The 15776-nt window shown below is 34.0% G+C and overlaps 1 protein-coding gene and 1 long non-coding RNA gene across 3 annotated transcripts; both read right to left on the bottom strand.

Annotated features, from left to right (window-relative positions):
• Positions 1-1054: 1054 nt before the first annotated feature.
• LOC110600361 (putative leucine-rich repeat receptor-like serine/threonine-protein kinase At2g24130) lies at positions 1055-4375 on the bottom strand. Its single transcript, XM_021737203.2, has 2 exons — positions 1732-4375; positions 1055-1645 (listed from the first exon to the last, which is right to left on the bottom strand). Exons 1-2 carry the CDS (start codon positions 4343-4345, stop codon positions 1245-1247), a joined length of 3015 nt encoding a protein of 1004 aa, XP_021592895.1. The 5' UTR covers positions 4346-4375; the 3' UTR covers positions 1055-1244.
• Positions 4376-9539: 5164 nt separating this feature from the next.
• On the bottom strand, positions 9540-11146 carry LOC122721699. 2 transcript variants are annotated; one of them, XR_006348429.1, is made up of 2 exons: positions 10526-11146; positions 9540-9937 (listed from the first exon to the last, which is right to left on the bottom strand). It is a non-coding gene; the product is annotated as an uncharacterized LOC122721699 (long non-coding RNA). The 2 variants fall into 2 exon arrangements; XR_006348430.1 differs by having other exon boundaries at positions 10072-11146.
• Positions 11147-15776: the final 4630 nt, after the last annotated feature.

The raw sequence follows: 15776 nt of genomic DNA on the forward strand, positions 1-15776 counted from the left end.
TTTAGTTTCTATGATATAGAAAAATTTACTAATTTGATGTTTCAATTATGAAAAATGTATTAAAATATTCTTTTGAAAAATGCATTAAAATATTTTTTATATTTTAAAAGTTTACTAATTAGTCTCTTTTTATTTTTAATATTTAAATAACCATTAAATATTATAAAAAAATCTAAAATATTTTTGATATAGAAAGATTAATTAATAAACATTTTAAAAATTTAAAACATCAACTAATAAGTTTTTTTGTAAAATACATAATAGTAAACGAAAGACTATTTTTTAAATCATCAGCATATTTTAATATATTTTTTAAAATAAAAAAATTAAATAATTAAATAATAATTTTTTAATAATAATAATTAAATAGATAAATATTTTTGCGTTCTCTCTGATTAGGAAGAGATAGAGTAAAGTAAAATTTTTTAAAATATGGTTCTATAAGTAAGATTTTTCATTATTTTTGAAATTTAAATTTTTATGGTTTAAAAAGACAAAAAATTTTAAAAATATTTAAAGGTTTTTTTTAAAAAAACTTCTTGATTGATGAATTGAAATTGAAAACTTTAATAACCTTCAAAAACCTTACCTTAAAAATCCCACTTTCTTATTTTTAAACCTTCGAAAATCTTCCATTAGCTTAAAAAACCTACTCCAGCAGAGGGTAAATAGCTTACTAATACAGAGGCCATCATCTTGAGAACTATGAAATCTTATATTGAAATTCGAATGGAAGCCAAATGAAAAAAAAAAAAAATTCAAAAAGTGAGAAATTTTTTGTTAGACATAAAATTATCAAAATAATTGTTTTATGAATGGTTCCATGTTAGATTTTTGACTCATAATCTTAATGAGATATTTTTTTTTAATTAGAGTTGAAAATTTTATTTTTTAATAGATAAAAACTCATAATTTCAGTGAAATACTTTAAGTTGGAAGATTTATTGATGGATGATTATAAAAGGTAGATATTTTATTTATATATATATATTATTTTTAAATTTGGTAAGATTAGGATTGAAGGGTGTAATACTAAAATGGTTGATAGAGTATTTGTGCTTTGCCCTGGTAAGTGAAATGCAGGCCAAATTGTGAGTGGTTGAGTGCACGTGGGTTAGGAGAGAGAAGAAAAATAATTAGTAGTTGTAATTATTTTTAATCACTTTTATTATTTGTGAGTTGATTGTTACAACACTCTACATAAGAATATCATCTCTCCTTGGCTTAATTTAATCTTGAAGTAACTAGCTTGGATGATGCTTTTCTTCTTCTTCAATAAGCAGTGAAGGAGGGTTAGAAAGAAACTGCTTTAGCCTAGCCATTTCATGGGCAACATCTAATATGATTGGTCTAGTAGAAGGATTGTATTGTGTGCACATAAGACCAAGCTCAATCAATTCCACAATAACAACACTCCATATTTTCTTACAGTAAGCTGGAATGGAAGCTGGAGCAATTCTAAGTATTGTTCTTTCAATAATCGAGTCGAGCTTTTGTGGGTAGTGACTCCTCACCCACTCATGCAAGGTTGAACCTTCATGGAAAAGAACATCTGTGGGACGTTTTCCTGCTACAATTTCTAGCAGGAGGACCCCAAAACTGTAAACATCTCCTTGTGTTGAAGCTTGCTTGCCCATTCCATATTCTGCATAGACAAGGAATCATTCTATATTATATCAGTGATTATTAAGGTATAAGAATTAAGAAACTAATATCAATAAAGATTATTACCTGGAGCTATATAGCCAAGAGATCCACACAACAAGCCATCTGTTGAGCTAAAGGATACTGAATCATTTCTTGAAGTACTACTCTCATCAATTCCTTTAACCAATCTTGCTATTCCGAAATCGGTTACCAGAGCAGTCATGTCATCATCCAGGAGAATATTGCAAGGTTTCAGGTCACAGTGCACAACTCTAACAGGAGAATAATGGTGCAAATAGGCCACACCTTCGGCCACATCGCTACATATGCTTACCAACTGAACCAAATCCAAGCCATGGTTTAATCCATTGGTTGGGTAAAGATACCTCTCCAGGCTCCCATTTGACATTAGTGGAAGGACAAGAGCTTTGAAGTCAGGTTTGCTGCATATTGTGATGATTCTTATCAGATTTCTATGTCTTGCCCTCTTTAGCACTTGGCATTCTCTTTTGAAACTTCCTGAAAGTTCCCTGGCTGCCTTTGAATCCAATACCTTGACAGCTATCCTTGTATTATCTTGAAGAACTCCCTTGTAGACATGACCAAACTGGCCTGAACCGATCAGGCTTGAAGCACTAAATCCACCAGTAGCTTCAATGAGTTGCTGATATGAGATTCTTGGATACTTAAGCTCTTTTGTTTCTTTATCCTCATCTTCCAAGTTCTTTTGATTGAATATCGCCAACTGCCTTCTGAATCTTGACCTGAATACTAGGAACATACACAAGAAAGGAGTGGCAAACAGTAGAGATAGGAGCACAGGAAAGATAAAAGAAAGATAGGCATGTTTTTTTCTACATCTTGACATGCCTTTTATTGTGCCACATAGGCCTTTATTGCCTAAGAAGGAGTCTATTGTCAGAGAAAAAAATGCACCCTTGTCAGAAACATTGCCAGAGAACTTGTTGAAAGAGAAGTTGAGCTGCTTGAGCGATGGGGATTCCTCCAAAGACTTTGGAATTTCACCACTCAATTGATTAGAAGAAACATCAAGTTGCTTAAGATAAGGCAACTGCCCTATTGAAGCAGGAAGAGGACCTTCTAACATATTGCCTGAAATGTTAAGGGACTCTAATGCAATGCAACTTCCAAGCTGAGTAGGAATGGTGCCTGAGAGATTGTTTGAAGATAGATCAATTGCTAGCACCATATCCATTTTACTCAACTCTAGTGGTAAAGGACCCTCTAAGTGATTGCTAGACAAATTCAAGTACAATTTCAAGCTTCTCAATCCTGCAACTGCACTTGGAATTATTCCAGAAATTTGATTATGAGAAAGGTCTAGGATTTCTAAATTGATGCATTTTCCCAGGCTTGGTGGGATGGTTCCTGAGAGCTGATTTTCATAAAGCAAGAGTCTTCTTAACTGGGAAAGATTAGCAAAACTGTCTGGAATTGAACCTGAAAGCTTGTTTTTGGACAAATCAAGAAGACCCAGATGGGGAATACCACCAAGAGCAGCAGGAATTTCACCATAGAGTGAATTATTTGACAAATAAACTCTCTCTAATTTTCCCAAGTGACACAGTTCAGGAGGGATGGTGCCATTCAAAAGGTTACTAGACAAGTTCAAGAGGGTGAGGTTAACTAGCTTTGAAATTTCAGGAGGTATAGAGCCATAGAGAAGATTCTCATCTAGATGAATCTGTGCAAGACTGGTAGAAAGATCACCAATAATAGGAGGAATCTCTCCAACGAGATTATTTCCTGCTAATTCAAGCTCTTGAAAGCTAGAGGAATTAGCTAAAGAAGCCAACCAAGGTTGAAGATTGGTGTTACCATCATGGCTAACAAAGTCATTATAAGACAAGTAGAGGAACTGTAACTGTGGCATTTTATTAAACACCTTACATGGCAATTCCCCACTTAGCTTATTTGATTCCAAATCAAGCCATTGAAGTTTTGAGGAGTTGGAAAGAGCTTGAGGAACATGACCCACTAGTTTATTTGACCAAAGCAAAAGAAATCTCAAATCTCTAAGTGCACATTCAACCTTTAAAGGGATTTCACCACTCAAAGAATTGTTGGAAAGGTCTATATACTCCAAAGAAGATGACCCATTACAAAAAATTGGTTCAGGAATATCACCACCAAGCCTGTTACTTCCCAAATCAAGATACACTAATTGGTGAAGGAAACCCAACTCAAAAGGAATCTTTCCTTCCAGAAGATTCCATGACAAACTGAGTTGTCTCAGTTTGGACAGATACCCCAATTCTGCTGGAATTTGGCCTGAAAAGAAGTTTGCTGACAAATCAAGAATCACCAGAGAAGAAAGATTAGCTAGAGCTGGAGAAATCCTGCCTCTAAGTGACAAGCCACTAAGATCAAGCTGGACTATTTGACTGCTGGAGTTGTTGCATTTAACTCCTGTCCAATTGCATACATGAATGTTCGAGGAGTTCCAGCTCTTAAGAGCTCCTTCAGGATCTAATACGACGCTGGATTTGAAAGAAAGCAAAGAAATTCTCTCCTTAACAAGTAGTTGCTGAGCATTCTCTTCTCCAGAAACCACCAAGAAGACAATAATCAGAGAAAGAAAATTAAACAGGGAAGATTTACAAGAACCCGTTTTGCTTCTCATTCTCTTTGAGCTAGAAAGGACAGAAGAAACTGGCTTCCAAGCATAGAAATGCATGCATCACCATGCGCTTGAGAAGATAATTAAACAGCAGATTTGAAGTAATATTAATACGTAAAGAAAACTAAACAATGAGGTTTTCGTTACATAACAGCCAATGAGGTTTTGTTTAAAATGAATCTTTTAAGTAAGAAAAACATATTTATTTATTATGTTTTTTCAAATATTAAAATTGATAAAAAAATTAATTTACTGAATTTTTTATATTCCAAACACATTGATATTCTGAAATTTAAAAATATATAAATTTAATATGAGAATTATATATTTTTTTTTATTCTCCATTGACGAATACCTGTCTCAATCATTGAAATCCGTAGATATAGAGTGATTGAACTTGTTCTCTTATTCCGTGTCATGTCAATGGATTAAATTATTTTCTATTGAACACGCGACGCATAATTAATCCGGCTTGCTTTATATTACCGGACTAGAACTTTCAATGTTGAATCGATATGCTCGAAAATAATTTGATAGGCTATTTTTTTCTAAATCTTGATCTCACTTCAGAGTAGACAATAATATTTTTTTATAATAAAAAAAATATATTTTTCCATAAGTATAAACATTGTATATAGCTAAATAAACAAAAAAAAATAAAGTACTGTACCCAACTGCCGTTGAGGAAGTGAAAGGAACGTTTGGCGCCTATGTTTGACAATGTAACATACAGCCAATAGACAGTGAACATGTATCACGTGTAAAATAACACGTAAGCAAGATTACAAGAAGCTTGTAGCACGTCAGCATCAGGCCTAACAAGAGACTAACTTTTTGGCCTAATTGAGGAAGGAGAAGGAGAGGATAATATAGGTTAATATAAAATAAGAATTAAAATAAGAGCATGCTGATGTGAATGAATGGGCAATTGGATTATTTGGGATTTTGGTACAATTGTCGCTTTGATGATGCACTTGTGCACTATGGAGATTGGAATGTGGACCCATTACATTTAAAAAAAATAATATAAATTTATTATTATTGGTTAATATTGCATAGATTTAGGGACGGATACACCAAGTTTAGAATCTTCAAAAAAGAGATTTTCTCTCATCTATCTAGACTTAATTTATTATGAACTCAAAAAATATTGAAATGATTCATGTTTTTTAATGGAGGACTCATTTATTTATAACTTGGTTCATAATTGATCAAGTACTGGCAAATATTTCCCATTCTTTCAATTTTTTCTTTTGCTTTTTTATGTCTGTTGGTTCAAATCAAAAATTTCTTATATTTTCTCTTACTCTGAATAGAGGAAATTTTTATTTTAACTATCATAGCGTGGTCTCTCCCTCTCTATTTGGGTTGGCCTTTATTTTTCATTTATTTTAATTTTTCTTTTATTTTAATTTTTTTTTATTGATATGCTTTTAATTGTGGGTGTTCTCTTAAATCTATAATTGGAGCACTTAGTTCTTTGCATCGAGTATTCTTCCTTTGGATAGCAAGTCTAGAGATCTATAGCTTTTCGACTTAATGAAGAATCATATGCAAGTTTTAATAGTAGCAATTTCAAGGATCTATAGCATTTCTTCTCCTAATTCTTCTTTCCATGGGCCATATGCGATTAAGAAACCATTTAGCTCCATCCTATCTGTAACAATCTGAAAATTGGATTGCTGCTGACGCTAGAGTTTAAATCAACTTAAGGTCGTCGGAACCCATAGCAAACCTACTATATATCTTATAACATCTGATACAGCCCCACATAATCTTGAAAATATACATAAAATAGTATCATGACATAAAATAAACTGGATATGTGCATACATCCATAACTGAAAATATAAATCTATTCTAGAATTTTTATCAAATACTTCAGTGTAGTCATCGTTACATACTACAGTTTGGTTCAAAAATAATTTAAACTTAAAATTTTTATTTAATAAGATCATTGAGAGATGGATCATAAAAGAAAACTCGGTCAAAACATAATTCTAAATCATAATGCATTACATGTCCACAACTAAACTATTACATGAAAAGCTATACCAAGGACACTGTTGACCTCTCATACTAACTCTGATCCTGCAAACCTGGGATTAGAAAAAATGGATAAGCTACTAGAGTCTAGTAAGTAGAAACACGACATAAAACAGTTTAATAAAATATATGCTCAATGTATGCATCATAACACAGGTAAATCACAACAAGATGGACTTGTCATCAGTAATCCTCCATAAAATTTCAATAGTACCCGATCGACAACGGGTACTTATCAAGACTTTCTCTTAAACATAATATATACATAATGTCAAGGGTGTAGAATGGGCACCCTGGCCTTTCTCTTACATAATGCTAGAGGCTTCTAATGAATCTCGACCTGGATTTTCCTGTCATACATAATATAGCATATTATACTTGAGGGCTAGTGGATCATCCAATATACATCCACAGTAACAGTTAAATATGCAATACATATAAACAACTTATTCAGTATACATGGCATTCGTGATGTGAGCATGCTTAAAAGCATTTAATTCGATTAAAATAATAGTTTAGTTTAATTGTACTTATCACTTATAGACACAAGCCTTATTCTGAAGCAATTACTTCACTGTTGGCCTCTACTATCTCCTAAGCCGATCATCTTAAAGGATTCAGCTTAGATTACACTTGGGAAGGAAAAATAGGGAGAGCTTTAAAGGTGTTTCAATCCTCAAAACTAACCTTGATCTTCAAAACAAAAGATAAAATCATGAAGTTCTGAAAGATTTATAGAGGAATGAAGTGTAAACATCAAGAGTTTGTCATGGACTCACCTTTGCCTGAAAAGGGAGAGAACCTCTCTCCAATTTCAGATTGAGCTCAATTTATAGGTGTGCTGGAAAAGCCACCTTCGGAGGCCGAACTTAAAATTTTCTAAAACATTTTTTAAACACATTTTCAAATTACTTAAAAATTCATTTTATAAAAGACCAATATTACCCTTCTAAGATTTTTAGTTTCAAAATTCTAGATTCTAATGGAGATTCCATCGGAAATTTATAATTTTGACACTGGAATTTATGTATTACATTCTTCCCATTTAAGATCATTTATCCTCGCATGTTTAAGCATATATATAAAACACATAGCATAAACATCAAAGAAGTACATAAAACTATTTAACAACTTACTTCAAAAGAGATGAGGGTATTGCCTAAACATCGACTCTCTAGTATCTCAGGTACATTCTTCCATATTGTGGTGATTCCATAAAACTTTCACCATTGTGATTTTCTTGTTTCTCAGCTTTCTGATCTGCGTATTTATAATTCGTATTGGCTGCTCAACATAGGTGAGATCTCCTAGGATCTCCACATCAGACTCAACACAAACTTATCTGGATTAGACATGAATTTTCATAACATAGAAATATGGAAAATCAGATGAATTCTTTCCATAGAAGTAGATAAATCTAACTTGTAAGATACATTTAAAATCTTTTTCAAGATTTCGAAGGATTCGATGTACTTTGGAGCTAGTTTACCTTTCTTTTCAAAATAAATCACCCCTTTCATAAGAGACACCTTAAGTAATATCATATCTCCCTCTTGAAATACAACTTGCTTTCTACGAATGTCTTTATAGCTCTTCTGCCTATTCACAACTGTTTTGATTATTTCTTTGATAATGGACACCACTTTGTTGCTAATCTCTACTAATTTCGACCCTGCTAAAGCCCTTTCTCCTACTTCTCAACAAAGAGATGATTTGTATTTTCTCCTATATAAAGTTTCATAAGGAGCTATCCGATACTACCATGGTAACTGTTATTATAAGCAAAATCAACCAATGATAGATGTTGCTTCCAAGAACCACCAAAGTCTAACACACACAGTCTCAACGTGTCTTCTATGGTTTGGATGATCCTTTCTAACTGTCCATTAGTTTTTGGATGAAAAACAGTACTGAAATCTAAACTAATACCCATAGCATTCTGTAGACTCCGCCAAAATCTGGAGGTAAACTGGGGTCCCCTATCTGATACTATAGAAACTGGAGCCCCATGCAACCTGATGATCTCCTCCACATATATTTGTGCCAGCTTGTCTATAGAGTAACTACTCTTGCTAAGGATAAATGAGCAGATTTGGTCATTCTATCCACTATTACCAATATAGAGTCGTGTTTATTGGATGTCACTGGTAATCCCACTATAAAAATCCATTGTCACGTGCTCCTATTTCCATTCTAGAATTGATGGTGGGTTGAGCATTCCAGCTAGCTTCTGATCCTCCAACTTCACTCTCTGACACATCTCAAGCAGACACAAACTGAGCCATTTCTCTCTTCATAGAACGCTACCAATACACTTTCTTCATATCCTAATATATCTTGATGGCTCCAAAGTGAATATTGTACCTGCCATTATGAGTTTCTCTCATAATGTCTCCTTTCAGTCCTATGTCATCTAGTACCTATAATCTGTTTTCATAATGGAAAATCCCTCTATTATCAAACCTGAATTCACCATTCTTATCTTACTAAATCGATCTTGCTATTTTCACCAACTCTGGGTCCTTGTGTTGTTTCTGTACCACTTATTCCAGAAATATAGATGTCACTTTCATTTGTACCATCAAAACATCTCACTACAAAAAAACAGTGATTTAGCGACCAAAAGGCAGAATTTGGTCGCTATTAAGAAATAGCGACCATTTAGCGACCAAAATGAAATGGTCGGTGTTTGGCCGGTCGCTAAATTTTTGGCGACAATCTGAAAATTGGTAGCGACCAATCAGCGACCATTTTTTGGTCGCTAATTTGGTGTCATGGCAAATTAAATATTACAAAATAGCGACCAATCAGCAACCATTTTTTGGTCGCTAATTTGGTGTCATGGCAAATTAAATATTACAAAATAGCGACCAATCAGCGACCATTTTTTGGTCGCTAATTTAATGTCATGGCAAATTAAATATTACAAAATAGCGACCAATCAGCGACCATTTTTTGGTCGCTAATTTGGTGTCATGGCAAATTAAGTATTACAAAATAACGACCAATCAGCGACCATTTTTTGGTCGCTAATTTGGTGTCATGGCAAATTAAGTATTACTAAATAGTGACCAATCAGCGACCATTTTTTGATTGCTAAATTTTGATCGCGAAATTATCGCTGTTTTGATCGCTAATTTGATCGCTATTTCGTTATTATTTGATCACCTCAAAAAAGAGCATTTGGTCGTTATTTCGTTGCAAATTAATAGTAAAATCAAAAAAATATTTATTATTTAATTTGCTTTTATGGCTGATTAGTCACTAATATTGACCCAAACTTCCCATTGAAAGTTTTAATAATACTATTGACCCAAAAAGTTTCACAGCTTGACTTTTTTCTTTTTTTGTCGAATTCACAGCTTGACTAAATTCCACAACAATAAGATAGTTAATAAAACAGTACAAATGGACCTTAATCAGTTCTCTGAGAGGGCCAATAAAAAAAACCTAACTCTATTGCTTAATGTTGACTAGATCCTAAGGTATCATCATGTCCTGAACCAACCAATCAAATCCCTCAAGCAGCCCCTCCCCTGTGTATGCGCTACAGCCCACGATTTTCCAATGCCTGATTTTGTCCATATTCTCCAGGTTTAGTACCTGCAGAAGTTTTGCAAACTCCATTTTAGAATTTCAAAAGACGAAAGCAAGGCTATAAATCAGACATAATAACTTTGGAAGAAAAGAAAATGGAAACAAAAAAATTATATATATATATATATAGTAGCTTTAACCTGATTATGTTGGAAGTGTAAGGTCAAGATACTAAGGCATGCTTAACCATTTTGAACCATTCTTCTTTCATTGCCCAAATACTGGAAAGTTATAGATATTTAAAAATATATGCATATCAAGTCGACTTCCGTAATCATTAAACCGTGAAATGTTCTTTGCCCCGTTCTGATCAAATATAATAGGATTTAAAATAGAATAGGAAGAAACAGAATACACGTGCCTAACATCATTAATAGCTGCTGAAACAAACACACCTGATGACATAATTGAGAAAGCAAGATTCACAAGTTGACACACATGCTCAAATATCAAATTAAAGTTCACAACTACACCGGGAGAGTGAATATTTCAGGACAATGAGCAGCACAGTAATAACATGGAAAAAGGACAACAAACTTCAAGTTGGTCCAAGAAAGAAAAATGACCTACAAATTACAATATTTAAATCAGTACCTTAGCAATTTCATCTGGTGTCAGAGCACCTTTTAGGTCTTGCTTATTTGCTAGTATTAGCAAAGATGCTCCAGAAAGCCTCTGTAAGATGATGTTCAGTTTGGATTAAAAACTATAATAGCTTCGAATTGAGCTCTTGATGCCAGATAATATCAATATGGTTGTTTCTTATGTTAAGGAGAAATTCTATCAGCTTCTTAGGTTATTCAATCCCACCAAAGACAACTGGGTGCTCATGTTTCGATTTGGCATAAGTAGACCTTTACATAATTCAAGATTGAGCAATTGAGCCTCGTTTTGTCCAAATTAGAGCATATGCAGCATTTAAACAGACCTATGTTAGCCTGGTATAATCAATAATGTATGTTTCCTAAAACATGCACTATGGTGAAATGAAAATCCCCAACACCTTGGCTTTCGTTTTATTAAAATGGAAAGAGGATGCAAGAAAAGGTGAGAAAAAAATAAAACATGAAAAGGGGGGGATAGAATTGAATTATAACTCGGAAGAGAAAAGAAAAATCAGCTCATGACAACCATTCTCAATTGCAAATATCAAGAATTACATAGTCAATGATATGGGCATATGGCAATTAAAAATTACAATGGAAAAAATTAATTTGAAGGTGTAACGACCTGGAAACCGATACCCCTCTGTAACGGCCCGAACCGCCACCGGCGCTAGGATCCAGATCGGCTTAAGGCCGCCGGGACCCGTAGCAAGCCAAACATACCTCCTATCACCTGGTCAAATCCCATACATGAACAAAACTTTAACATAAAAACTGAAACATATGATGTATAAACCGAGCTTGTCCTGTATGCAACATAACTGGAAACATAAAGAAACCCTCTTTTCTAGAGCCCTCAAAACTCTAGCCGGGTCAACATAACATACATCAAGCTGGGATACATCCAAAGAACTAGAACCTAACCTGTGCATGCATCAAACCACAAACATAAGACCTCTACTAGGGTCCTCATCCATAACATAACGTGGTAAACAACACATGCCACAAGATTAGTTCAACACAACTCAACATCTAAAACATTACATACATCATGTATTGAACAGTGACTAACCAAGTCTTAGGGCCAAGCACATTTCTAATCCATAAACATAACTCTGCTCTACTTTACATTACATTCTCTTACAAATCATTATCTCCATTTATAATACATGTCCACACTAAAAGCTTACTAATCTATAACTATTACATAAGCTTAACCTTTGCTCTGAGACTTCCCGATCAACCTCAAACCTGCAACACTGGGGTTAGGGGAGAGGGGTGAGCTAAAAAGCCCAGTGAGTAGAAACAGAGAAAACAGTTCATTAATTACATGCTCTCATGAAATGCGTCATAACACAAAGAAATCACATAACTGCATCTTGTCCGTCTCGGGGTTCATGGAAATAAATATTCCCCACGGATTGTTTTTGAGAGTTCCTTTTTGCTAGCAGCCTTTACTCTCAAGGATCGGACATGACCTCAAAATTCCCTCTGTCGGTGCCCGGCTCCCCCAAAGGAGCTCACACAGGACTTTCACATACATGACAGGGTACCTAGTCCACAGAGAGCTCACAGGGACTTTCCTATATGTACTTGTCCGGCTCTCAAAGGACTTACCCAAGACTCAATGACAGAAATGGGCTATTGAAGTCGCCTTGGTCCAAACCTCCTGAATCAACATCAAATAATGCAATGCGCCATATTCGTGAAACTAGTGCAATCAATCCTATTACATGTAATCATGATGCATGAACATGCTTTAGGCATTAGATTTTGTATATAAAAGATTAAGTTTAGTTCTACTCACCTCTAGCAGATGCTGGACTGACTCTGCAACTGCTAACGCTGATGGCCTCCTCGATCCCTCGGGTCCGATCCTACATAGGTGGACTCGAATGAGGTGCCAAACACATCTAAACAACTCATAAACAACTGCCCAAAAACCCCCTAGAACATCACTTAAACATGCATAGAAAACAACCTTGAAAAGGCTGGACAGGGCACTTTCGGCGGCACCTTCGGCGGCCGAAAGTCCCACTCCAGAGACGAAAGTCAGGCCGAAAGTCCCACTCTCAGTCCGTTCACAATAATCTTTATTACAAATAATTTTCAATAATCTCACAAACGAAAACTTCACATAAATCTTAATATTTTCACAAATTTAAGAAATAAATAGATCTCACAAACCTGCAGTGCCCGAGGACGCGGCGAGGAGCAGCACCGGACAGCAAGACTGGAGCAGAGGAAGCGGCGGAGAAGAGCAGGAACCGAACGCAGAAACGACGTTGACAGCGTGGAGCACGATCGGCGGGAGGCGCACCAGACGAGTGACGTAGAGGCCGAATGGGGGAGGGGAGGGCGGCAGTAGACTTTGAGAGTTGAGAGAGATTTAGGGTTGGGTTTTATGGGTTATTTTGATTGCAGTTTTGTTTATTTATGTTTATTTTTTATCTTTCAATTAAGATTTTATTTTTATAGTTTATATTATTTAAAATGTTTTATATTATATTTTTATTAATTTTGCCTTTAATAGTACAATTAAGATTATGGATTAATTAGATATTAGGGATTAGAGATTAGGATTAGGAATTAGGTTAGAGTAGGTATGTAAACGGATCGGGTATTTTCGAATATCCGATCTGACCGAACTCTAATAGGACGGATTTGGGTAGTTATAATTGGGTTTGAGTTTTAAAAATAATACCCGTTGCGGGTTCAGATCGGATTCGGGTTTTATGTACAGGGTACCCATTACCCGAATCCATTTATATAAATAATTAATATAATATAAAAAAATATATTTTATAATAATATTTATAAATTTTTTTTATATATTTTTATTTAAAAATTTAAATTTAAATATTCTTTAGAAATATTATATTTTTTAAATGAAAATTATTAATGAAAAATATTTTTTATATAAATTATTAATTAAAATATATAAGATTAAACGGGTTCGGATTTTATTCGGATAATAATAATCGGGTTTGGGACGGATTCGGATAGTTTAAATTAATTTTTAATCGGGTTCGAAACGGGTTCAGATATTACTAATATAAATCGGGTTCGAGTTCGGGTAGTTTAATTTTCACGGGTACCCTACCCGTTTACATCCCTAGGTTAGAGCATCCCTTAAATTGTCAAAACGACGTCGTTTTATATACCGAATTGAAATTACTTAATTTAAAATTTTAAATAAAATAAAATTTAATTAAAAATTAAATTAAAATTTTAAAAATAAAATGGTCGCTGATTGATCGCTATTTTAGAGATTAAAATTAGGGATTAGGGTTAGGGATTATGAATTAGGGATCAGGAATTCGGGATTAGGAATTAGAGATTAGGGTTAATTTTATTATGAATTAGGGATTAATTAGGAATTAGGGTTAGAGATTACAAATTAGGAATTAGGAATTAGGGTTAATTTTATTAGGGATTAGGGATTAATTAGATATTAGGGATTAGAGATTAGGATTAGGAATTAGGTTAGAGTAGGGATGTAAACGGATCGGGTATTTTCGGGTATCCGATCCGACCGAACCCTAATAGGACGGATTTGGGTAGTTAAAATCGGGTTTGGGACGGGTTCGGGTTTTAAAAATAATATCCGTTGCAGGTTCGGATCAGATTCGGATTTTATGTACAGGGTACCCACTATCCGAATTCGTTTATATAAATAATTAATCTAATATAAAAAAATATATTTTATAATAATATTTATAAATTTTTTTTATATATTTTTATTTAAAAATTTAAATTTAAATATTCTTTAGAAATATTATATTTTTTATATGAAAATTATTAATGAAAAATATTTTTTATATAAATTATTAATTAAAATATATAAGATTAAACGGGTTCGGGTTTTATTCGGATAATAATAATCGGGTTTGAAACGAATTCGGATAGTTTAAATTAATTTTTAATCGGGTTCGGAACGGGTTCGGATATTACTAATATAAATCGGGTTCGGAGTAGTTTAATTTTCACGGGTACCCTACCCGTTTACATCCCTAGATTAGAGCATCCCTTAAATTGTCAAAACGACGTCGTTTTATATACCGAATTGAAATTACTTAATTTAAAATTTTAAATAAAATAAAATTTAATTAAAAATTAAATTAAAATTTTAAAAATAAAATGGTTGCGGATTGGTTGCTGATTGGTCGCTATTTAGCGACTAATTATTTTAGTCGCTAAATATGGTCGCTAAATATCCCCGCCCAAAAAGTTGTCGCAATTTCGTCGCAAATATGGTCGCTAATAACTCGCGCCATTAATTCCCGCTAAATTAGCGACCATTTTATATTTGGTCGCTAAATAGCGACCAATTAACGACCAAAAATTGGTCGTTAAGCTTTTTGTTAAATAAAAATATTATTTCATTCATTCAGTTGCAGAATGGTCGCTGATTAGTAGCTATATAGCGACAAAAAAATTTGGTCGCTAATTTTGGTCGCAATTTCACATTTTTTTTGTAGTGTCTGTATCTGACAACTCTAACTGTAAGCCTTCATTGACTCCCTTGTAAAATTCTTTTACCACTGGTTTCCTTTCTACTAAGATATGAGATAAATTGCCAAGTGATTTTCGGCTAAGAGCATCTACCACTATATTTGCTTTACCCAGATGATACTGAATTTTGTAGTCATAATTACTAAGCAACTCTACCCATCTCCTCTGCCTCAAGTTCAACTCCCTTTGACTCAAGATATATTGCAAGCTTTTATGATCTGTGATGATCTCACATTTCACCCCATCTAGGCAGTGCCTCCATTTCTTGAGTGTAAAGATCATAACTGTCATTTCTAGATCGTGTATAGGGTAATTTAATATGTGCTTCTTCAACTGTCTAGAAGTATAAGCTATTACCCTATCACTCTGCATCAATACACAATCTAATCCCACTCAGGATGCATTACAGAAAACTGTGAAATTCTCAAACTTGTAGGCACAGCTAACATTGGTGTTGATGTCCACCTTTTCTTCAACTCTTAAAAACTCTCTTCATACTGGTCTAACCAAATAAACTTCTATTCTTCTAGGTCAACCTAGTCATAGGAGGAACTATTTTGGAGAAATCCTGAATGAATCTCCTATACTAACTTGTCAAACCCAAAAAGCTTTTGATTTTTGTTATTGTAGCGGGTCTGGACCAGTTAGCTACTGCTTCTACTTTCTTAGGGTTTACCTCAATTCCATTTTTTGATACTATATGTCCTAAGAAAGAGATACTCCTT

The sequence above is a fragment of the Manihot esculenta genome, chromosome 14, assembly GCF_001659605.2.
Source record: "Manihot esculenta cultivar AM560-2 chromosome 14, M.esculenta_v8, whole genome shotgun sequence".
In the NCBI taxonomy this organism is placed as follows: Eukaryota; Viridiplantae; Streptophyta; class Magnoliopsida; order Malpighiales; family Euphorbiaceae; genus Manihot; species Manihot esculenta.

Coding starts and splice junctions, on each gene's coding strand:
- LOC110600361 (XM_021737203.2), bottom strand. CDS start 4,345: ATGCATTTCTATGCTTGGAAGCCAGTTTCTTCTGTCCTTTCTAGCTCA. Junction 1,646..1,731: donor TCTTGGCTATATAGCTCCAG/GTAATAATCTTT, acceptor TTGTCTATGCAG/AATATGGAATGGGCAAGCAA.